The following is a 24,409-nucleotide window of genomic DNA, read 5'->3' on the forward strand; positions in this document are numbered from 1 at the left end:
TTCTGACGAAGGTAGATTTGAAGTACTGTAGGAGTGTTTGCCATCACTGCACATAACTCCGCATTACCTGAATTACAGTCTGAACTCGTCTGTCCTTTAATTAGCAACACCGCCGCAGAGGACGCGGATTGTAAAACCACTGGTTGCTCTTGCAATATGGTTTACTTAGATAAAGTCACGCTCACTGCCAGAGTTTAAACAGCTGACGGTGCTGCACGTTTTATTTCTTCTTTGGCGTGTTGAATGGTTAGCTAATCTAGATTGTAATGTTCCTACAATCCTTTCATTGATACACTGATACACTGATAAAATAAAACAAAAAAACAAATAGAGTTGTTACACTATCAACATGACCAACTGTTTCATCAGCTATGTACACTTAATCATCTTTACAAACATCATGAATCATCACTTATAATGTGATTTTACAGAACAACGCCACGGTGCTCCATGGGACCGACAACAAGGCGATGATGTGGGAGAGTACCGACCAGCTGACAACTGGCAGCAGGTTAACTCTGGGCAAACCTGGAGACAACAAGCCCAAAGTTGCAGACTTGCCGGCAGTGGAGGGAGTGGGACACATGCAGCGACCCAAACACCCCACCTCGTGAGTACAGAGTCACATGACCGTGATAGCCCTCGGTTTGGCTGTGGATACTGTAATTCTTATGGTCTTGTTCTCAAAACGAAACAGGTTTCAGTGAGATTATCAGGTTACTCGCGGGAAGTCATGTCGTTATTATGGATGATAATAATCTGTGCCGATTTATCATCTCGTTGGTCTCTCGCCAGATTTTGGGATATGCTTTCTAAAAATCCACAAACCCAGCATCTCTCCCCTTCAAATAATTAGCTCTCGATTTTCACCTTGGAGAGAATTGTATTAACTTCTTATGGGTATTTAAACACCATTATTAGGAAAAACGGACTCTTTCATTGAATATCAAAGCACTTTGTAGAGGTGTTAATGTACCTGGGGTTGCCGGAACCCGATAGGCTAGTATTAAAACATAGAAATCTATTCACATATGTTCCAGTTCAACACACTATTATGCATCACATTTCTAATACTACCAAACATTAAATAAACAGAATTAAACTTCCAGTGCCAGTAAATATTATGGAAGTAGTTGAACTAAGCATTCAATTTAGTTAATTTAAGTTTGAGGGCACAATTTGCCGTTAAGATGAGAACATTGTAATGCGGTGTCCTTTATCGTCTTTTTCTCCACATCTTTTTTGGAAGAATTGGGGCACAAGGTCTGGGCTTGGCTCATGTCAAAACGAATATTTGACGAAGATATGTTCATGATACATTTAACATGTAATTTTTCTCTCGGAGACACTAAAAATGAATTTTTTGTATTACATTAATAGTATTCTCCTTTCATTTGCTTCACAATGAAAGTGGAAGTAAATAAAGCTTCCTTTTTTGAATGTATGTGTATTTGATAGTAGTGTCCTGAACACTAAGACATTTTATAAGTCTTAACACTTTAATACGTGTTAAAAAGGAAATTCCTACTCGTTAATTAATTAGGTCAGTTTGTTACTCTTTTATTGTCACACAAAGTACAAAGATCTCGTAGGCAAAACTTAAAACAGAGAAAAATTATATTATTTATTTACTATCAGACCAAATGAAGTCCATGAGCAAGTACTTTTGAGGATACATTTTTCTTTAAATTAAATTAGGTTATTGTCAATTATAAAAACAAGATTTTTTATAATTCTATAATAAAAGTAGTTTGACAGGCATTTGACCTTTTATTACATATTATTTAAACACACATGTGACAGAATAGAAATAAATACAACATTTATGAGCAGAAAGTAAGGGCTCTGCTGCGTAATAGTCAGCATTCTCGGCCGGTAAGTTACAGTCCCGGCAGACCGCTTCCATTTTGTTCAACAATGTTAACTGAAAATCAAATTAGACTATTACCTTTTTCCTAATTTAATGGGTTATATGCTGTATATACTATTCTACATATACTTCATGAGCAAGTTTTAACAAAATATAAAAAACATATATTATTTTTAAAGATTTTAAAAATTAACACATATCTAAAACATATTTATATTTAAAACTGTACACATTTTTAATAATTTAAAAATCATGCAGATATATGTTGTGGCTATTAAGACAAGCGTTCCTAAGATGAGTTGAAACAAATATATTTTTAGGAATCGCATATAAAGATAAGACGATATGGTGGATACAGAATTAACCTTATAAAGCGTTCCGTGCAGCCCTTGTTTTGTATACTAATACAATTAAAACTACTCTTTATAGTTTAATGATTTTGGTCTTACTTTGAAGTTAAAGATGCTCTAAACAAAAAATAACGAAAACTAAAAACTGTATTTTTCATTCCAACAACCATATACAACTTCTCTTAAGGAAAATTGACTAATATATTTTAAAAAAATATCACATAGTGAAGTCATCTTTCATGTACTGTAAAAATGTTGTATCCTGATCTTCGACAGTTTTTATTTAAGCCCAATTAAAATATATTGAAAAATTATGGTTCAAATACCACATGTAAGAAAAGTTTTCCTATTTTGTTTGTCAGAAGGAAAGCTCATTAAGAGTTGTAACCAAAACGTTCGTAATAAATAAAAAATATTCAATTTTAAAATATATCTGTTAATTACATCCCTCGACAGCAAAGGTGAAATATTTCACGAATTTAATTGTATTATAAAAGTTTCTACACTATATAAACCGGAACTTAAATTCTTTTAGTTTATATTATTTGAAGCAGCCTAGTTATTATTAATCAACGTTACACTACGTCGGCCAAACCCTTAATTTATTACTTATTAATTGCTACATATATTATTAGTTTATTACATATTTAAAACTAGTATGTTGAGCATAAGACCTACTCGTGTTAATATAGTACTACCAGTATTCAGTTTCTATATGTTTTAATGATTTAAAATCTTTTTTATTTTAAAAATGCCTTTCTTAAAAACATAAAGTTGTCTTAAAGGGCCGTGATATTGAAAGTTTACAAAAATGATAAAAAACATCACCTTAAAGCAATGTTGGTACTTCAAAATGAAAGTTCGAATGTATTCTTATGAGCTATGAAGAACGATATATATATATATATATATATATATATATATATATATATATATAGATTTTCAAAATCAATATTTTAAACACTTTTAATAAATTATTTTTTTCAACAATAGAGTATCATTGTCATTTCTAAAACGTTGTATACTCTATTTTAATTAAAGTAATGATTTTTGTAAAACAAGTTCCCTGGAACGTTTACTCACATATTTTCCGTTGCAGATATGCAGAAACACTGGCCCACCTTCTGAAGGGGAACATCGCTTCGGGAATGTATGCGATGGGAGATGCCTTCAAAAATGGCGGACTACTATTAGCACCCTTCCTGACAGTGTTCTTAGGATTAATATGTGTCTTCAATCAGCATATTCTGGTAAACATTTAACTCTGTACTGAACTTAATTTATGAAAAAATATAAATAAGATACGAGTTTCCTTTTAATGGTTGATAAAATTAGTAATTTAACTATAATTAAACATAAGATGGTGAACCACCAGTAGTCTTGAACTACAATGTGTTCCAAACATACTCCCTATCCACTTTAACTTTTGAACAGTTCAGAATTTTTAAATGACCCTTGGAGATATGTAATATGTGTTCAAGTTAATCATAACTTCTCCAAAAGAGGAGGTTGACTTTGTCACACAGCACTATAAGATTACTAATAAAACACGTTTTTACTCCTTCCCGGTGCGTAAAAGATCTCTAAAATTAACCATCATATTATGACACTCATATTGAATATCTTGACAAACGGAAAAGAATGTCGAAATTAGGGTTCTCTAAGTTGACTCCATCCAACTTAGCGTCCGATTGATCATAATTACCTTGTTAAAATGGTACCTATTTGGAGGACACGAAAATTGATTTGATTGGTAATGCTTGTTTGTATCACCAAGAGATACCCTCTATCCCACATTGTACAAAAATTTAGAATATATTTAAAATTAATCGAAAATATCCTTATGTTGCGTTATTTCATATTGCCTAATGAGACTTAAAAGTGTTAAACCATTCAAAAGTTAAGGTATGGAGAGTTGGGATATTTCGTACACCATTTATATTGAAGTAATAAATAAAAAACACATAAAACATACATTAGGTGTTTTAATATGCCTTTTAAGTATTAAAATAATAAGACTGTAAAAAATATACTAATGTGACAACTACAGCAAACACGTGAAAATATATGTGTGAAACACGCGTTTCTTTATCAGTAGATAAGTTAGACAATAGTTCGTTCAGTTTACTAATGACCTAGGGAACAATAACTACGTTTAGCTACCATAATATAAATGGCCTTCATTTTGTTTTGCACAGTTCAAAACATACTTTTAATCATTCATTTTACTGCTTGATAACGCTTTACTAGCTCAGATTGTACAAATACTCCAAAATGTAGGAGAAAGAATACATTAAACAAACAAACACAGTTTTTTACATTTCAAACTTAACAGTTCCAAAGTTTTCCAAAGAATTTGAGTTTTAATACTATTTATATCTAAAATTGATCTATGACATAGTGCGATAGAGTTTATCTATCTAATTCTTCAGGTTTAAAATACAAAATCTTATTGGTAGCTAACAACACGTTTTTATACCTATGTTTATTTTCCCCCTAATTGTTTGTATTAGACTATTTAAAACCTTAATATTTCGTTGCATCTCAGCAGACATGTCTACCACTTCTTGTACTATTCTTTGTTGTAAGTCGTTTAGGTTAGAGGACATAGGTCTCATAAACTTTGTTTTTTAAATGACCCCAAAAAGTAGTCAGTAAGTGACTCAGGGTAGGTGGTCTAGCAGGCGATTCAACTGGATCTTTCCGACCTATGCATCGTTCTCAACACAAGAAATGGGATTTCCCCAAACAACAATGATTAATTTACTACTAATAGCCTATTGTTGGCCACAACCTCCACTGATAAGGGCCTCTATATCGGTATGTACGAGATGCCTGATAAATCGAGCTTGACTGTCGAGTCAATGTTATTTATTTTTAAATCGTCTAAATATTTCTTAATTTTGTGATCGAAGTCATTGCTGGTCGCGTCAATCTTTTTTCATGTTGTTTACATGTTGGTTAACTCAAGTGGCAGTCTCGTTTGAGATAATTTTTGGTCAAGGTCTATATTAAAACTGTGCATAGGCCTTCCCCTAGACCATTTCCGATTGTAGTGTATAGTCATTCACAATTAGAAAACATTGTTTTTTTTTATGCTGTGAGGTTTTGGGGTTTCATTGTTTTATTGTTGCTGGTTTGCTTGAATGAAACACTAGGCGAATATTGAATCCACTAAATATTTATTAATCTTACAAATAAATCTGAATATAATATCTACTTAAGACTAGGCTGGCTTTTAAATAAACTACTTATCTACACAATTCACTAACTGTCATTAATTCATTCTGTCACAATCCACTATTAAATAAATTAACTATCTAATTACAAACGGGTCTATTTAACACTGACACAGCCAATAACTATTAACACAGATTCATATGTCACGATTATTAGAATGATAACTAGTTCTGTAACTTCACCAGATCACCTCTGGAGATCAACCCTACTCGCTGCGTCGTTCCAGCTCCTTAAAAGGCCACTGGAGCTTCCAGAACATTTAAGTGGAGAAGTTCAGAATCCGCTAGATGAGTGGAGAAGGGTCACAGCGATAAGGAGAGGCGGGAACGGCCGGACTCACTGACCGTTCCCCATTCATATATTATCCCTTTGTATCGAGGGCCCACATGTCGGAAACATTCTCCCACACTATCATAACACTACCCCCTCTTGAAGACTTTTCTGCCCCAGAACAGTATCCTCCTGGTTCAAGGGGGACGGCACGTTACCTTCCTCTGAATCACGTTGCTATGTTTCTACGTTTTTCCAAGGAATGAAAATGCAAATGATGGTGTCGATTCCCGAGTCTTCAAAGACCTTCTCCGACAATCTTCCAGTCTACAGAAAAATTGTCATTAGGAAAGTTGTCTAACACTTAAAATTTAGAAAAGCGATACATAAAAATAGTTATAAAAACGTTTAGTTAGCTAGTAAAAATATTTTGAATTTTCTGAGATGAAGAATTTAATAAAATAAACTTAGTCACATTATGTGATAAATCTGTTTTAGACATAAATTACTTACGTTCTGTGAGAAAAATTAGGGATTTTTAGGTTTTAAATGTAATCATTTTACTAAATACTTCGTAAAACATACAGTGTTGAATGAACTCTGTATAGTATAGCTTAGAACAAATTAATTAATTTGTCAGTGCAAACATAAACTAGTTTCAATACTATGACTTCTTTTAAATTAAAACTAAGGTCATATAGCTTTTGATTAAATATGCTAAATTATATTACCGATAATAAAATAAGTTCACTTATCTAAAACCAGTTTGTTAAGAATAGAACGTTATACAGTGTGTTTATTGAATAGTTAAATAGTAAACCAGTTGAAAACCTTCCGTTTGAATCCATTTTTTATTTACTTTTTGTCTTATTTTCAACACTTGAATCATGTTGAATGATACTTACAATAATACTTGTGGTAACTTTTCTTGTGATAAACTCTGAATGATGTAAACAAGATGACAGTGAAGAGTGTATCTCCTGTTTGACCGATACAGATCGTCTGTGCCAACTTGATGAGAGAGAGGAACAAACTGAACTATTATCCAGGGTTTGACGACACTGTGGAGCTGTGCTTCGATGCTGGCCCCCCGTTGTTCCGCACATACGCCAAACATGGCAGGTAATACATCATTCCCGATTATTGTGCTCAACCAATCTGCAATGTTGAACTGATCATAATAGTACAATAATATAGTTTGAAATATGTTACTGGCTTGGTTTAAAATAAATTGGGTTTTAGACTTTAATTCTTCTAAGGTTTTGTGAAAATATTCATTCTATGTTTTGGTTTTAAAATTGTAAGTAACAATACATGATAATCATGAGAGAATAAATATGGAAAACACGATATACGATATCAGTAAGTGAAGTCAGGGTTATTGAGGGTTACTATATGAGTACGATTTATGAAAGTGGGCCGTTTGATTAATCGAAAAGAATTAGAATATTAGTGTTGTATTGTTGGTACACCAACAGAAAAAAAGAGTTCCTAAGATTTTTATACAATTAACCATTGTCAGTATTGGTATGAAAGTTAGAGTACCACACCCTGAGTAAATTGCTGTGTGTTTCGATGTGTCTACATGGTACCACTAGGCTGTATCCAAATATGGCATTTAGTTTAAATTAATAAACTTTATTTCTAAATATATTTTAAACTTGTTTTAAGTACTCACCCAGAAACAAGTTTTACTCCAAATAAACACATTTATTTAAGTATAATAGAATTAAATAAGCTTGCAAATAAACGACGCCAGCAATAAACTTATTAGTAATTAAATCCATGAAAACTAAGATTTTGAATTAATTTCTTTAACGAACTTTTTCACACTGTTTATAAGAAGAAGTGGATAAAAAATAGAAATATACTAAAATAAATATTATATTTTCAAAATCCACAACTTATGGAATTTATTTATAGACATATACTAGTATATTATGTACAGCTCTAGGTTTAGGCTCCATAACGTTAAAGTGTGGCCAACTTTTTTTCAGTATGTTTTTTTTATACTTTACATAAGTTGTACAGCGCAATTATACAGCATATTGAATAAGTTTTACACCGAATCGTGTGAACAGCAAGCAATAAGTTAGTTGTACAAGGAACTGAAGTTGAAGAATAATTTGCAATAGTTTGTTTGTTCTATTTGTTTAAAGGAAAGTTTATTATTTCAGACATAGGTATGTATCGCTTTAACACAAGTTTCGTCTTGATTTCAGATCAGCCGTGAATGTGTTCCTGGTGACGGCTCAGCTGGGCTTCTGTTGTGTGTACATGGTGTTTGTGACCAGCACAACGCACCAGGTTAGTGTCCGGTCGTCCGTGTTAAACGGCAACCATCTGTTGCTGTCTTTATGTTTCTATTTAAATGTTGACATTTACAATAGTTGGGAAATCCTGTTACCTCTGTGAATTTCACAAATTGTCAGTATAATGATTAATACGTGGTACAGAGTGCAATCTTTTATAGTGCCTTGAGAATACATAAAATCGTTTGCAAATAAGAGGCGATAATCCTCCTCTCATTTCTTGAATTTGTCTGAAACTTGATTTTTTAAACTTGGAACACGCTTTTGTTGCGTAATAATAAGTTTGGATAAATTGTATCTGCAGATTCTCAACAAATTGCACCTCATTACATAATATAACGTACTTGTATAGAAGTGAGTTGAACAGATTGACGCAGAAATCTAACTCATTCGATTTTTAAATCCCATTTCTAAATCCATTTTATTACTAAATAAACAAAGAAAGAAAGAATTTACTTTGCAAAAATGGTTTAAATGCAAAATAGCGTACAACATGATCTGATATTTTATAGATTAAAACGTACAATATTCCGTTTTTGAAAATATATGATCTTCAATCAAATATATGATCTTGTGGTTGTTATTTAATAAGTGTGAATATTTTGAACAAATTCTTTGGGGTCGATATAGTGGGAAATTTCACTGTATCTGGATGGAAAATTATATTGTATGCCAATATTTGAACTGTAAGAGCTTGGTAGAAAACAGTAGAAGACAGGTAGGAGGTATTACAATAGGAAGGATAGAAACTGTACACATAAGTCAGGTAATTCCACATGTCTTTAATTGAAAGAATGAACATAGTAGCAACGGTAGCTTCCTTTGTGCCGCTAATGGGCATGGTGTTAAGGAACGTTGAGTCCCAATGAAGCTTATGGAGTGCCCTTTAAATATATTAACAAGTATCTCTATTATAGTTTTTTCAATTGGCCCATCCATCACTTCTTGATATGATTTTAACCACCCCGTGATATCATTATAACAAATATAGCTTGCCCCTTAAAACCGTTTATAAAAAAACTTGTAAAACAAGAACTCAGAGAGTTTCCTTAATACCAACTTAGACCCTAAATTACTATATAAGCTTGCCAAAGGACTTCCCAATCAAAGACTAAGGATAGAGAACCGTATCTACATAGTATTTATATATCAATATCAACAGACGTAATTTTCGAAAGCATCTTCTGCTGAGTTTCTGAATCTACTGGTTAGGTATCTTGGTAGCTAAAGAGATCTGAGTTTTCTCTCATATTTACTTTCGAAGACTAGGAAAGAAAGATGTAGATGATGATAAGTGCATTGCTAATTTTGAATTAGTAGTACATTTTAACAATATATTTTTGCTGTAACCTTGTGTATTGGATTTATCAGAATCTCAACATCAGCTAGTTCAACTTCAAGTTATCATTGAGAACTAAAAAGGTGTGTATTAAATGGATTTTCATAATATGATAGTGTTTCTACATATGTATAATTAAAGAAAAACACTATCGTTTTTACAGATTCTGAAGTACTTTGGATTTGAAATTGAGATCCATCTGAACATGGTGTTCACACTGGCATTTGTTATGGGTTTCATCCTGATCCGCAACCTGAAGTACTTAGCGCCAGTGTCACTGTTCGCCACGTTCACGATGATAGTAGGAGTCGTCCTCACACTCTACATCTCTTCCAAAGATCTGCCACCGATCTCATCCCGCCACGCATTCCCCACCTCGCTCCATCAGCTTCCTCTCTTCTTCGGCACCATCATCTACGCTTACGAAGGCATCAGTTTGGTAAGTCCTCTTCTTTTTTGAATCAGTGACAGACCTGAGTTTGAGTGCCCATAGACATACACATGCGCACCAGAGGTCTAGGGCCTACTTAAGATAATCCTTAATTGCTAATTAAAAGTGAAAATAAACCATTCAGTTTGAAAACAGTTTTGTATATGTACAGGTATAATAAGGCAATACTCGTGTGTGATCTTCGATCTAACTATCCACAATATCAAATTATTAAGTATCAAGAATTGTATTGATGAGGTGGTTTTAAAACTTGTATAAACGAGTTTTCATTAAGAAAGTAATCAGTGTATTTCATTCAGGTCTTACCGTTACAAACGGAGATGAAGAATCCTGAGAAGTTTAATTCGCCTCTTGGAGTCCTGAATGTTGGAAATATCATCGTGACGATGCTGATGCTCATCGTTGGCTTCATCGGATACCTCAAGTACGGGGAGCATGTGGAGGGTAGCCTCACTCTGAACCTGCCTCAGGACTATACGTGAGTTCTTTTTGGTGTCCTGTATGTTAGAAATGTGATCGTGGCTGTGCTAATGCTCATTGTTGGCTTGAAGAATACCTCAAGTACGTAGAAAGTATAGAGGACAACCTCACTATAAATCTGCCTCAGGACTACACCTGGGTATTTTTTGTTATTCTGTCCTGATTGTTCTAATGCCCATTATTGGCTTCATAGAATACCTCGATTAATGGAGAGAATATGGAAATATGGTAAATACCGGCTGATATCCTGATACTCATTATTTGCTTCATCGAATAACTCAAATACTGAGAGATTACCCTTACTCTGAATCTGTTCCAGGACTATAATTGAGTATCTATTTGTATCCTGAATGCTTGGAATAAGATAGTGGTTGTAATAATGCCCATTATTGACTTCATAGAGTACCTACCTCAAGTATGGCGAAACTATAGAAGATAACCTTACTCTGAATCTGCTCCAGGTTTACTCTCGTCCACTTATCCTTTTCCTCTAAACCAACCTACTATGTCTTATACTCTGTATCTTCCACCATATTAAACAAGAGTTCTCTTAATATTACATGATTGACCTTGTTTCGGGCCTGATCATTGTTGAATTGTTTATGATTCAGCAGAATATTTTATAGGCAATTATTTGTTTTTAAGTAAAGTTCTAAAAATAATAAATTATTTCTACTAATATTTCTACTTAATGTTGTTAATATTATTGTTATTGTACTTGATTGCTGTTGTTGCATTATTATTTCTTCATATTGTTGTTTACTATTTGTTAATGCTTCGTTACTTGTTAATTTATCATTGCTTTTCTTCTTACTGTTGATGTTATTCTTGTTACTAGCTCTTAAAACCCATCTTTTTTGGTTATCTATTTTTGAGGTTAAGATGTTGTGGTTCTGCTGTATACAATTCTTGTGAAATCTGTTAAAATGAGTAAATAAATAAATACACAATAATTTGAAATCCAAATATCTTTTTAAATTCCTACAGATTTCATAGAGGGGATGTACAACTATGTATTGTTTTAGAGAGTATAATTGAATAATTTGTGTTTTTCCTGGAGATGAGGGAGGAAAGAACCTTTATTGTAAGAAGAAATAAACGTGCAGTCACCTTTTTTCAATTAAAATAGACTAAAATCTACCTTTAATTTTCCAGGTTATCACAATTTGTCAAGATTGCAATAGCCATAGGAATTCTGCTCACCTACCCTTTAATGTTCTACGTACCGGTAGCTCTGATATGGCCAGCAGTGGTGGATCGCTGGGGACCTTTCGAGAAACCGGCGCTCTACGAATACATACTGAGGATTCTCCTCTGCCTACTAACTTGTAAGTGAATTCTTGTTTTGTCTTTTAGCTAATACATTATTATAAACAGTCTTAACAGTCTAGTCAAGTGATCCACTGCCCAACAAAAAATATTAGCTAGCCACTTTCCAAAGTGTTAGGTCAGAAAAAAATACAAAGTGGTTTTTTGAAAATTCCACACAAATATATTAAAATTCATTACAAACTTAAAACTCATTAGCGTTAGAAAAAGTAAATTACTGTAAAACATGCAAAACTTTGGATATTATTGATTTTATAAGCGATAATATCACACTAGTTTAATGATTCCTAAAGCAATTTTATGACATATTAGACCCAAAAAAAATAAAATACATTCAACAGGTGTATAAAACTCTAGCCATTTTCATCGTGGGATAAGTTATATTGGAAAATTCAGATTTTTAAAGGAGCAGAACCTAAAGCACAAATAGCCAATATTTTTAAAAGTTTGAAATATACTGTACTTGAAAATTAATTTTCTGCATAATGATACAAGGTTTTCAAAACGTACAAGATGATTGAATGTTCATTCATTCATTTCAAGCTCCCACTCTGTGATCTTTGAATGACAGTAGATGTATCAGCTCCTGATGTACGTTTACACTGATGTTTTATTGTTACAGCCGTGTTGGCCGCGGTGATACATAACCTGTCCGTGTTCATCTCGCTGGTGGGGGCTGTTAGCAGCACTGCTCTCGCCCTCATGTTTCCCCCACTCTGTGATCTTTGACAGCAGTAGATGTATCAGCTCCTGATGTACGTTTACACTGATGTTTTATTGTTACAGTCGTGTTGGCCGAGGTGATACCTAACCTGTCCGTGTTCATCTCGCTGGTGGGGGCTGTTAGCAGCACTGCTCTCGCCCTCATGTTTCCCCCACTCTGTGATCTTTGACAGCAGTAGATGTATCAGCTCCTGATGTACGTTTACACTGATGTTTTATTGTTACAGTCGTGTTGGCCGAGGTGATACCTAACCTGTCCGTGTTCATCTCGCTAGTGGGGGCTGTTAGGAGCACTGCTCTCGCCCTCATGTTTCCCCCACTCTGTGATCTTTGACAGCAGTAGATGTATCAGCTCCTGATGTATGTTTACACTGATGTTTTATTGTTGTAGTCGTGTTGGCCGAGGTGATACCTAACCTGTCCGTGTTCATCTCGCTGGTGGGGGCTGTTAGCAGCACTGCTCTCGCCCTCATGTTTCCCCCACTCTGTGATCTTTGACAGCAGTAGATGTATCAGCTCCTGATGTACGTTTACACTGATGTTTTATTGTTACAGTCGTGTTGGCCGAGGTGATACCTAACCTGTCCGTGTTCATCTCGCTAGTGGGGGCTGTTAGGAGCACTGCTCTCGCCCTCATGTTTCCCCCACTCTGTGATCTTTGACAGCAGTAGATGTATCAGCTCCTGATGTACGTTTACACTGATGTTTTATTGTTACAGTCGTGTTGGCCGAGGTGATACCTAACCTGTCCGTGTTCATCTCGCTGGTGGGGGCTGTTAGCAGCACTGCTCTCGCCCTCATGTTTCCCCCACTCTGTGATCTTTGACAGCAGTAGATGTATCAGCTCCTGATGTACGTTTACACTGATGTTTTATTGTTACAGTCGTGTTGGCCGAGGTGATACCTAACCTGTCCGTGTTCATCTCGCTAGTGGGGGCTGTTAGGAGCACTGCTCTCGCCCTCATGTTTCCCCCACTCTGTGATCTTTGACAGCAGTAGATGTATCAGCTCCTGATGTACGTTTACACTGATGTTTTATTATTACAGTCGTGTTGGCCGAGGTGATACCTAACCTGTCCGTGTTCATCTCGCTGGTGGGGGCTGTCAGCAGCACTGCTCTCGCCCTCGTGTTTCCCCCACTCTGTGATCTTTCAATCCGCTGGAATGATCGGGACTTTGGAATCTTCGGCTGGAGAAAGGCTGTGGACTACCTCACTCTCGTTATTGCGGTTTTTGGCTTCTGTACAGGAACTTATTTTAGCTTAGTATCGATTGTCGATTCTATAAGGCACTGACCGAAAGCAAATGTTTGTACAACAATTTGATATTTATCTTCTCAAAGACCATTATACAAAACATTGTAGGCTTTACGTGTTACATGATAAAAATGACAGACTAATGGATTATTTCTCTCATTGTTTCTGTTTTCCTAAAATTATTTAAATATCGAAAATTACTAATACAAGTTATTCGGGAGAGACCTTTCAATCTTCAGTTATGACTGAAGTTTGCTGGAATATTCGATTTAACCAATGTAAAACCTCTTAATGTAATGTAAAACGCAATTATTTTTCTTTTCTTACAACATTCTTGTTCACATTTTAATTTTATTTATAGTTTATACATTTCTATGACTAAACATTCCGACCTAGTTTCTGATAAATGCTAGCATAATAGTCAATCCATTTTATACGCTCTGCGTAGAGTTACAAAAGTGGAGTAAAATTATACACTTAGGCTAGTCATTTGCAGGCTGAAAAGCTTTCCTCGTGATGAACAACATATTTATCTGCTCCTGGACTCTGAATTGTTTGATTTTGCAATGTTAAAACTCTACGTACATATGATATTATCATTCCTATCAGCTACATTTTCGAAGTCCCTTCGCGCCGAAAAATTGTTGATACAATAAAATCTTGAAATATTTCAACTTTGATTTTAAACCAACACTGGCAGGCCTAGTAACGTGCATTAGCAGGTGAGTAAGGGGGAAGTTAATTGTACTTGGGTGAAGGTCAACCATCATTTGAAATTCGGGGATTCTTTATTACAGAGAAATATTACAGCTAAACGTCTGTGAATAATACTTATTGATCTCTGATGAGTAAATTGATTGACGATTACTTAAGCTTCATCCTATCACGGTAAAATACCGCCCTGTTCATTTACTGGTGAATGAAATTACTGGTGCTGCCTGCTTTGGTTTAGAATTTGTTCAATGGCTTTCTTCTTTCAGTGAGGTCGAAATATTTCAAGATCATAATTATATTTGTAATTTTTCATTATGGTCTGAACTGGGAAACTTAACTTGATAGTTATGATAACGGTGTAAGAGAATTACGTTTATCATTACTCTACGAAGGCATTTTAATTAGATAACTCAATAATTTTAAGGCAAATCAGTCTAACACAAAAAAAATCTTAATCTCCCGAATGCCAAACTTGTGTATTCTTGTACCTCAAAGGAGCCTGAGGCAAAACTAAGGTATCAGATCGAATTTTAGGCTAAAATATTTTTTCGGGTCCGATGGAATCGAACTCGTGACGTCTCAGACGTTAAAATGTAGTAAAAATTTAATCTTGGTTAATCATTCACTATTTCTGCCCAGAAACTTCTGACATTTTGAAAATCTTCACTACAATCAAATTTAACTTGATGTATTTTTGAAAAATTTAATGTAACATGAAGATAAGACTATTATAATGTTATGATAAATTAAATATGATGTATACTAACATTGAAATAATATTAAGGATAATTAGTTTTTATACATTATTTTTATAAGATTCTTATAGCATCCATGAGAGATGTACAACGTTTTCTGAATTATATAAATTCAGTACTCATATACTTAATGCTAATAAAGCTTTGATAGGATACTTATATTGCATCTTTATTCGATGACAATGAGCAATCTGTGATATAGTTGTGAAACGGATTGATTATGTTAGTATAGAATAACTGTATTGATTACTAAAAGTAGTGTATTTATTTCTTAGATGTACATATTTATATATATTTCCAGTTCAGCTCTCATTTATCTCTTGGATTTAGAGAACATTTGGAACTCTCTGAGTTTTTCAAATTTTGTTGTGTACTACCTAATTTTGAATTTTTGAGAATCTTCATTTATTCGAGTACAGACAACATTTTTTCCGTGTAAATTAATGTACCCTTTAAATTTGGCTGCTGGAAAATTCTCATAAATAAATTATGTCCAGCGGCCGTCAAAATTAACAGTTTTTATGTGTGTCAGCACTGTACAAAACATTGAAACATGTTTTATTTAAATTTGGAAAATTCCATCCTTTATAGATTCTTTTATATAAATTCATCAATTCAAAAACTCAACTGAGAAATTGATTTTTAGTGGGTTTATTTATAACATAAATTTTTTTTATATTTTCCTGTACAAATTTTGTCAGATTAAAAAAATAAAATAATATTTCAAGGCTTTAAAGTACTTTTGAAGGTTAAACAAACCTCAGAGAAGTAATTTGTAACTGAAAAATAATTAATTCAGTATTGTGGAAAGTGTAGGCAATGGTTTCTTTGACTTAGATAAAAACCAGCTGATGTAGAGATACACCAGATTCGAACAGCTGATTCTAGTGTATCTAAGCTACAAGGTAAATTTCATGACAACACATAAATTTATATTTTAGTTTATATTAGAATAGATAAAGGTTTTAATGTTTTCGAATTTGGGGACCGACACAACAAAAGGTTTCACCGCCATGGGTTTTGTTAAGAGAAATGTTAATCGATTAATATGTCTTTTCAGAATTTTGTATAACAATATGAGTAATTCAGTGACAATTTAAGATTTACATAGCCTAAAGCTACGGAAGGCGGTTTTTAAAATTTGAAATAAATATAATTTACGAAAACGAAATTAATTTTTGTTCAAACACAATTTGTATTCAAATGTAAAAGTATTTAGAGGTTGTGTAATTTTTCATTTGTTGCTAAACACATAAGGAAGATAAAATTTTAACTTTACATGTGGTTTGTGTACTTTTTATATTTGTGGTATATCGATTAAATTGCAAACATTATAATTATAATAATAAATAACGTAATATAATACTTCTCAATCATATAGAACAAAAAAAAACCATCTGTCAGAGAGTTATGCTAAAGCTATAATGAGGATGCAGACTTTTAAGGCTTAAGGGTAGACCTTTTGATCCTTTTCTCAATACCCATAGTAAAAATGCTATTCCAATAACAAATATCGTAACAACTATTGGGATGTTTACAAAATCAAATATAAGTAGCAGTAGGCTACTTGTTTTTCAAAATACAGGTACTGTTCACTACTGTGAAATATTTGGGTGAGTTTCAATAAAAGCTCCCCTGTATTATGATACGGTATTGGCAAAGAGTAAACTCTTTTAGTTCCCTAAATAGCAAAGTCGTAATTGCACTCAAACCATTAAGCCTTAAAAAAGCGAAACAATATATTCCACAAGTAGGCTATGTAAAGTAACGGGCACAGAACGAGATACTACTACGCCTCTTGACAGCGGGTTTGCATGTATTAATTATCGCATTTTAGACCATTACGCAATTAGGTAGGCAATCCAAAAAGTCTTGATGATAAATACGGTTAAAATAAATAATATATTATGTACTCGTATATACGACTCTTAAAGTCTGCTTAATATACTTCATTTTGTACGTGTGGAGTTATACCTGGTCGTTTACTGACCAGATTTGAGGTAAAAACACTTTAATTTGCATTATAAATACGCAAAATAGACAGGATATCACGTTTTCGGTCATTTTCCATCGTTATATGTTACGAAAGGTATAACACATATAAAAACACTATGATATAACAATGGTTCAATAATTTTCTTTCCCTCCTTTTCGTCTTTCTGTTCTTTATTTTTGTATGTATTAATAACTTCCCAACCTGACGAAGAGGATTTATTTTAATCCTCGAAACGTTGTATTATATACCTTTTGTAAGATATAACGATGGCAAATGTCCAAAATCATTTTGTAATTTTAAACTTTCCTTCGTCAATTTCAAACTTTAAACAAAGAACCAAAATTGCTTATATACAGTACTATATGAGAGCTGTGTGAAATTATAGTTGAAATCTTTGGGCAGTAATTAATCTAAGTGATTTTAAGGTATTAATAGACTAGATATATCATAATGTTCAGACAGTAATGTATTAAATGGCAATAATGTAGTGTATTTAGTATAGTAATAGTAAAAGTCTGTTTTATATGAATTTCAACTTAAGGTGATTTATAGTTGAACTTTGTTGAAGGAAGTGTATAGAAGTGTTATATAGTTATAATGTTGTTAACATGTTAGAGAAATATATATGAATGTTTAATACACATTTGCTGTTTTTTAATAATTATTACCAAAGTACGTTGGCACTAATCCAGCCATTCCAGCGCATTTGAAAGAAAAGTAGAGTTCATATCTACCTGTCATCCCGAGTATCAGACTAAAGATGGAGGTGTTATTAGTTTTGAAGGTTAATTTGTAAAACATTGATGGTACGACGATTCTTTAATGGTTGGCTTTTGATTGTTTATATACTTATAGCACTAAAAAACAATGAAACTCCACCATCTTGAAACTTACAACATTTAATTTAAACAGTAATAAGTAAACAAGTTTTTTTCTGAAAATCTATACTCTGGGAATTTCTGGTAGAACGACCAGTCTACTCAATTAAGGAATTCCTGGATCAACTGACCTGAAGAAAAACTGAAAATTTTACACACCAAAAATTCCTCTTTTATAATTTATTGTGACGCCACTGTATGCCTTAATGAAATTACAAATAAAGATATTTGTCTATTGTTTATTGTCTATATATGGTTTGGTTTCATTCAGTTAGAAATTAGGTTTAAAAATATCAATCAATAGTAAAATACTTCCTATACCTTTTTACTATATATATGAACGTTTAATACACATTTGCAAATCCTGGAATGAGCGTATTTCGTTAAAATTTAATAACTATTTTTATTACTACAATCAAAATGGCCATTGACTAATTTAATTTAAACCGGATTAATTTACAAGTACTGGAAAACAACCTGATATCGTATAATCTATTGCAAGCTATAATCTCAGTTGTAAGTGTCAATAGCAAGTGACGTCAGTATAATAACAATATGTGTTATATGATGTGTGATGTGTTTCATAACATGATTTGGATTACTGCAAAACCGCAAGAGACACGTTTATCACGACAAGTACCTTGCCATAGCCTTGGACTATTTATAAGAGTAGGACTCGGATCATAGTAAGTGTCCACGAAATTCCTTTATATTTTTTACAGTTACAGTATAACTTTACTTCTTTGTCATAGGTTACGATGGTGTAATTTATTTTGGGTCCAGTAAATCTTTCTTAAATTGTAGTCACACTTCTTTAAGGTGTTGTGTACCCTACTTGTAGACAGAAAGGAAACAAACAAATGTTTGGTTCACTTCGCAAGGATTTATAGTCATTTTGGTCTATTTTATAATCAAACCCATAGAAAACGGCTGTTGATATGGATCTCATATTTTTACAGTAAGTATCTGAAATATGATCGAAGGGATTGACATAATTTTCCACCATGTGTAAAAATGTTACGGAAAATTTATAATTTTATAATGTTTGAATTAATAATATGCTACTCCCTCTGGGAGAATGTTATCTAAAATTTGGAGTGTTTTTATTGAAAAGAGTATTCATTCAGAATCTGTGTTGATTTAAAAAAAACACCACGCGCCGTTAGGTTTTTGGGGTAGTAACCACCGATTTGAAAATTCAATTTATTTCAAATTTAAGTTCGTAAATTTATTGAACTTATAAATAATGTTGATTTGTGAAAAGGGCATCGCAGTCTATCATAAAATTCTTTGATGATTGCATTCAATTATAAGGTTGTTCTGAATATAAGCGACCATACTAAAGCTGTACGAGTATAAATGTTCAATAATAGGATTGATGGCAAGACTATAAAAATGTATTTTCATTATTAGTTTTAATAATTTCCTATACATTATACCAGGAATTTCCAAACATTTTTTTCGTAAGCCAAGTTGAAAACTTTTAGGGATAGACGAGCTAAGTATTTTCAGGTGTATTTTATTGAAAGGCCATATGATATACGAGTATACGCTTTACAACCTAACAGTAACCCGCGGTTTCGAACGCAATTTCCTGCAAATAACATGAACTCCATGCTATTCTTTTTAAATTGCCTACCATACATTTCTGAGATAAGTCATGTTTACTGGAAGATATTTCAATTTCTACTTCGGTTAATATGCATCTAATTCTATCCATTATAATCTACTTCCAATCTAATGTATTTTTAGTGCCGTGGTAGAGTTTTTCATGTTGTCACGATCAAGAAAGTATGTATAAACGTTAGTCTGAAAAGTTATCTTCGGTCAAAAAGCAACTTCTTCCGACCGTTTTGGTCTACTTCCGGTTGCAACTCTATTAAATATAATTACAAGTTGAATTTTCTAAAATTCTTTCTTAGTCCATCTAGTCCATAAGGAATATTTAGGCCAAGCTTCAGGGTCTAAAGCCTTAGACTTCATCAAGATTCATTCTTATCCCCTGGATTGTGATAATCAGTATTTAAATAGGTCTTTACGTACCTTTAGTCAGCAATTAAAAAATACAATATTGCGTTTTCGTATTTTGAATTTTTTTGTTTATAATGATGTAAAAACTAAAGGAAGAAAAGCAAATAACATTCCCTGCAACCATTATAGTTCAAAATGCACTTCTTAGAATTGATGAACACCTAGATAATGTGCATCTATAAGTGACACCTAGAAGCATGAGATAATTCTACTAAAATATCATCTACAAAATGTATTATTGACAAAGAACGCAAGATGAGCTCTTACTCAAGCTTTGTGAGCTTGCAATAGCAAAGCTGCAATAGTGATAGTGGCTTTTTGTAGGAAGAAATGCAACAAAACATCGCAAATGTGTCCATGAATCTATATAGTGTAAGAAAACTCAACGTTAAATGGGTAATTACTTACACAAAATATGCTAGCAGCAGATTTTCCATTCCTAACGCTAAATTAGTCTATTTCGTTCCTGTTTTGAAATATCAAGTTAGCCAAATCCTATTTAAATAAGTTATTTTAATTTTTAACCAAAGCCACATACTGGGAATTGATGGTATTGCAGTAAGCATTACAATCTGATTTGAAAGATTCATTTCTATTTGTCAAAAATAAAAGTTCAACGCACAACCGAAGATAATATACACAATAAGATAAAAACTGGAATTTCATGCTTCACGCAGTCTTCCTAATGAGAAACATCAATGAAATCAGTAAAGCACCATCTTAACAGAGTAATGTGGAATATCAGTATAACCTTTAAACAGTATTGATAGTCCTTTTCAACTTACGATTACGTACTTACGTTAGATCGTAACCCCTTCACTCTAGTTATTTTTTTCCGCTGTGTGAGTGGAATCATAGCTTGTACAAGCAGGCAGGACACACTTTCCTCTTTAATGTAACGATACGTAGTTTTTTTTTGTCGAATACTATTCTTGTATATGTATAATAAGATAAGGTCACGCTCACAAAATAAATATTTCCAAGCTAATCTGTTTTATACTACTTCAATAGTAAAGCTTAGATAAGATTATTGCTGCAATGCGCACTTGAGGAGATCAAGTGTACTACTTAATTATTTCACATTATCTGTCATATGTGGAGAAGTGAAGCATTTTGCAGGGGTGAATCGTATGTGTTTTACTATGGTAAGTTATGTGTGTTAGTTCGTATATTTGAAAAGTAATTTATTTTTATTGTGCGGTTATTTCCTAAATAATAAGAGTATGTTTTAAAGCAGTTTTTGTAATAAATGTATCTCCCCCCATTTACAGAGATCATCAAAATTTTAGTTACACCATACGCGTGATCATAAAAACATGATTTTAATCGTGTAATCAATCATAAAAACGTGTAAAAATGATACTTACTGTGTCCCTTGTAATTAACTCACTAACACTCCTGAAGGTAAACCCCTACACTGTGTTAATACTAATAATATACACTAACTAGAATGTGTACGTTGTAAGGATTTGAGGCAAGGGATATATATGCCTAGGGACCATGCCTCTGCAAGGGAATCTTGATTTTTGTTTAAAAAATACTCATTATTTGATGCACTCTTCTACTATGTAAATCAAAACAGCCTCTGATACTAAGCCATAAATACAATTGTAAACATGACATAACATGACTTCAACTAATCCTTTTAGAGAACCTTTACGAGGATTTAGTATCTATCCCAGACTCAGGAAGTTCAACTCATTGCCTCAGGAAATAAAGAATCATACTTTACCGTCATATAGAAAGTTCTTTAGACATGGGTTTAATATAGGGTGTTTTTACCTGCTCTATTTTCACCTGGTGTAAGAATGAATAACGATAATTTTAAAATCCCTTTATAAACTGATCCATAACTATTCTTGAAAAATGTGTCGTTAAAGAAGATTGTTTATTGAGATATAAAATCTTATACTATCGCCTAAAACATTTTATGATACAATCAACAGATTTTATGTCATAACACATTATTTTCTACAGCTATAGAAGTACGGGGCATAAAAATGTCTCTACATCTGGAGAAAAGTTTGATAACAAGAAAAGAGAGAACATAGGACACACTATTATCAGTGCAATCTGATAGCCAGATCTAGGAACTATAATTTCGAGACACTTCGTTGGCAACTAAAATACATAATTTTTCCACAAGAATTGACTATTATTCTTATTGACGCTATAAAATATATCAGCTGGTTTGGTTTACATTTTCATATTCATTTATTGTTTTAATTTTAAATTTAAATTAAAATAAAATAATTACTGTATATAAAATACGCAGTTTTGAAGTTTACCGTCGTCAACAGAGAGCACTCGAACTGAGAAATCTGGGACATCAGCGTTGTTATTGTAATCTACCAGAGCTTAAAGTATTTTCTTATCTTTCATTAGGTTTATTTATCTCAATACCTGTTCAGATAGAAGGGTACGCAGCTCTGATCTTCTAAAAACTCTCAAAACACGAGAAGGTAAAGATAGTATTGTAGGTCAAAGCTGTTTAAAGCTATCGATAATGATCAAAGATTTTAGTTACCTACAGATCATGTGGTTTTTATATAAGTGGTTGATGTGAGGAGAACACCCCACAAAGTATAGAAACAGTAGCGATTTCTATAGAATATTAAACAAATAAACATTTCTGTATTCAAATCCTTCTAAGTACAGTGTGTCCCATAGTGGAAAGGATTTTTTTAGTATTTATAACATAACAATAACTCTTACCTCTTGGAAATGAAATTAGTTATTTAAATACAAAACTATCTTACAAATTGATTTTAAGACTCCAATTATGCGTACCGGTTCTAGTAGGTATATTTTATCTGTGCACACATATGTATAAATGTTTTAATTGAAATTAGAATTAGTATGTACCGTTTTGATAAATAACAAGATAAAGTAGACGTTTTGTAAAACTTTTATTTTGACATGAAAGCCCACACTTTTATCTACTTTCTACATAATTTCCAACATTATTAAGGCAGTTGTCATATCTAAAAACAACATTTTGTATAATGTTATAATAAAAAAATTATCTCCTGATTTAATAGCGAGTGCAACGCTTGTATTTACGTAGTATTTTTTAAACGAATTTTAAATGCTTTCACACCTTTAGCGAAAATAAAAGAGATTACAGCACGTATATCACACTCGACAGGATTCTCAATTCACAGTAAAGTTTCAAATACGCATTAACAGCTGGTGTATTTTCGGTAATTATTGTGTCTGTGGCGTGCTAAGAGATGAATGTTGACAGTCAGTGCGCAAGCGCGGTAACCGACTGCAGCGCTGCACGGGCGGAGTTTCAAAATGGTATTTGGTAAAACAAAGCCTCATACTCTGCATTAAGAGTAAACAATATCCCAGATAGTCTGGAAGATTGGCTCTCCCAACCTCTAGAACAATATACACCACTGTCTTAGTAAGTTATGGTCACTAGTGATGGATGTTGTAAAACTTCAAGGAAGAGAAAGTCATGGTCTAATTTTATGATTGTTGTTATATTAAAGCTTATCTCTTGCTCTATTTACTCGAAGATAGCGCACAAAGCTTTTAATCTTCAACAGAGAGTACTTTTATAGGAATGTAGTATAACTCTTTATTCACCAAGCTAATACAAAACATGCCTCATACTCTGCATTAAGAGTATACAATATCCCAGATAGTCTGGAAGATTGGCTCTCCCAACCTATAGAACAATATACACCACTGTCTTAGTAAGTTATGGCCACTAGTGATGGATGTTCTAAAACTTCAAGGAAGAGAAAAGTCATAGTGTCATTCTATGATTGTTACATTAAGGTTTATCTCCTGCTCTTCAACAGAGAGCACTTTTCTAGGAATGCAGTATATTTTTTTATCCACCAAGGCAACAAAAATATTTGGCATATTTTAAAATTGCAAGTTTAAGTTTTTTTAAACAAAGGCTCTTAGAAAGTCAAAATAAACATCATCAACATTCCTTCGACGCTTATCCATATTTCATCAAAAGACCAGCACTTTGTATAGTCTATATATATAAAAATGAAACTGTTCGTGTGTAACAGCATCACTCACAAACGGCTGGACGGATTCGCCTAATTTTTTTTTTAATTTGTTCGTCTTGATCTGTAGAAGGTTATAGGATACTTTTTATCCCTTTCCCGATTCAGGATTCCGCCCCACTGGTTACAGAAATACCCGTAAGAAATGCATTGCAGCAAACATATGTTATTAAGTGAAAGAGTCTTTTCAAATTTTTAATCAGCTGTTCTTTGTAAACATATATAATGCGACAAAAAATTGTTGTTATTTTTGACAGTAACTAAGTAAACATAAATATTTTTGACGTTTCTATGTAAACAAACATTTTTTGACATTTACAACGTGTCACAAATGTCAAATTTTTGATAAACGTGATTTGATATCTTTTTTACAATTTCCAA

At 33.0% G+C, this 24,409-nt stretch overlaps 2 protein-coding genes across 11 annotated transcripts in view; both read left to right on the plus strand.

Moving 5' to 3' along the window:
* The window catches only part of LOC124369906 (proton-coupled amino acid transporter-like protein CG1139), a 40,445-nt gene extending 22,717 nt beyond the window's left edge, over positions 1 to 17,728 (plus strand). For 2 of the 3 annotated variants that reach the window (XM_046828075.1, XM_046828084.1), the window contains exons 2-9: positions 432 to 610; positions 3,320 to 3,470; positions 6,728 to 6,852; positions 7,953 to 8,037; positions 9,545 to 9,820; positions 10,132 to 10,310; positions 11,468 to 11,640; positions 13,412 to 17,728. In XM_046828075.1, coding sequence (XP_046684031.1) covers positions 432 to 610; positions 3,320 to 3,470; positions 6,728 to 6,852; positions 7,953 to 8,037; positions 9,545 to 9,820; positions 10,132 to 10,310; positions 11,468 to 11,640; positions 13,412 to 13,659 — 1,416 coding nt within the window. In that variant the 3' untranslated portion in view covers positions 13,660 to 17,728. Of the gene's footprint in view, positions 1 to 431; positions 611 to 3,319; positions 3,471 to 6,727; positions 6,853 to 7,952; positions 8,038 to 9,544; positions 9,821 to 10,131; positions 10,311 to 11,467; positions 11,641 to 12,427; positions 13,384 to 13,411 lie in introns of those variants that run through there. The other variant, XM_046828093.1, reaches the window with a different exon arrangement.
* Positions 17,729 to 18,508: 780 nt separating this feature from the next.
* Positions 18,509 to 24,409, plus strand: part of LOC124369944 (proton-coupled amino acid transporter-like protein CG1139) — a 40,772-nt gene continuing 34,871 nt past the window's right edge. For 2 of the 8 annotated variants that reach the window (XM_046828212.1, XM_046828203.1), the window contains exon 1: positions 20,651 to 21,139. In XM_046828212.1, the coding sequence (XP_046684168.1) occupies positions 21,125 to 21,139 (15 nt within the window). In that variant the 5' untranslated portion in view covers positions 20,651 to 21,124. Of the gene's footprint in view, positions 18,650 to 20,650; positions 21,140 to 22,397; positions 22,457 to 24,409 lie in introns of those variants that run through there. The other 6 variants (XM_046828178.1, XM_046828150.1, XM_046828157.1 and 3 more) reach the window with 5 other exon arrangements.

This window comes from Homalodisca vitripennis, chromosome 1, assembly GCF_021130785.1.
Source record: "Homalodisca vitripennis isolate AUS2020 chromosome 1, UT_GWSS_2.1, whole genome shotgun sequence".
Classification (NCBI taxonomy): domain Eukaryota; kingdom Metazoa; phylum Arthropoda; class Insecta; order Hemiptera; family Cicadellidae; genus Homalodisca; species Homalodisca vitripennis.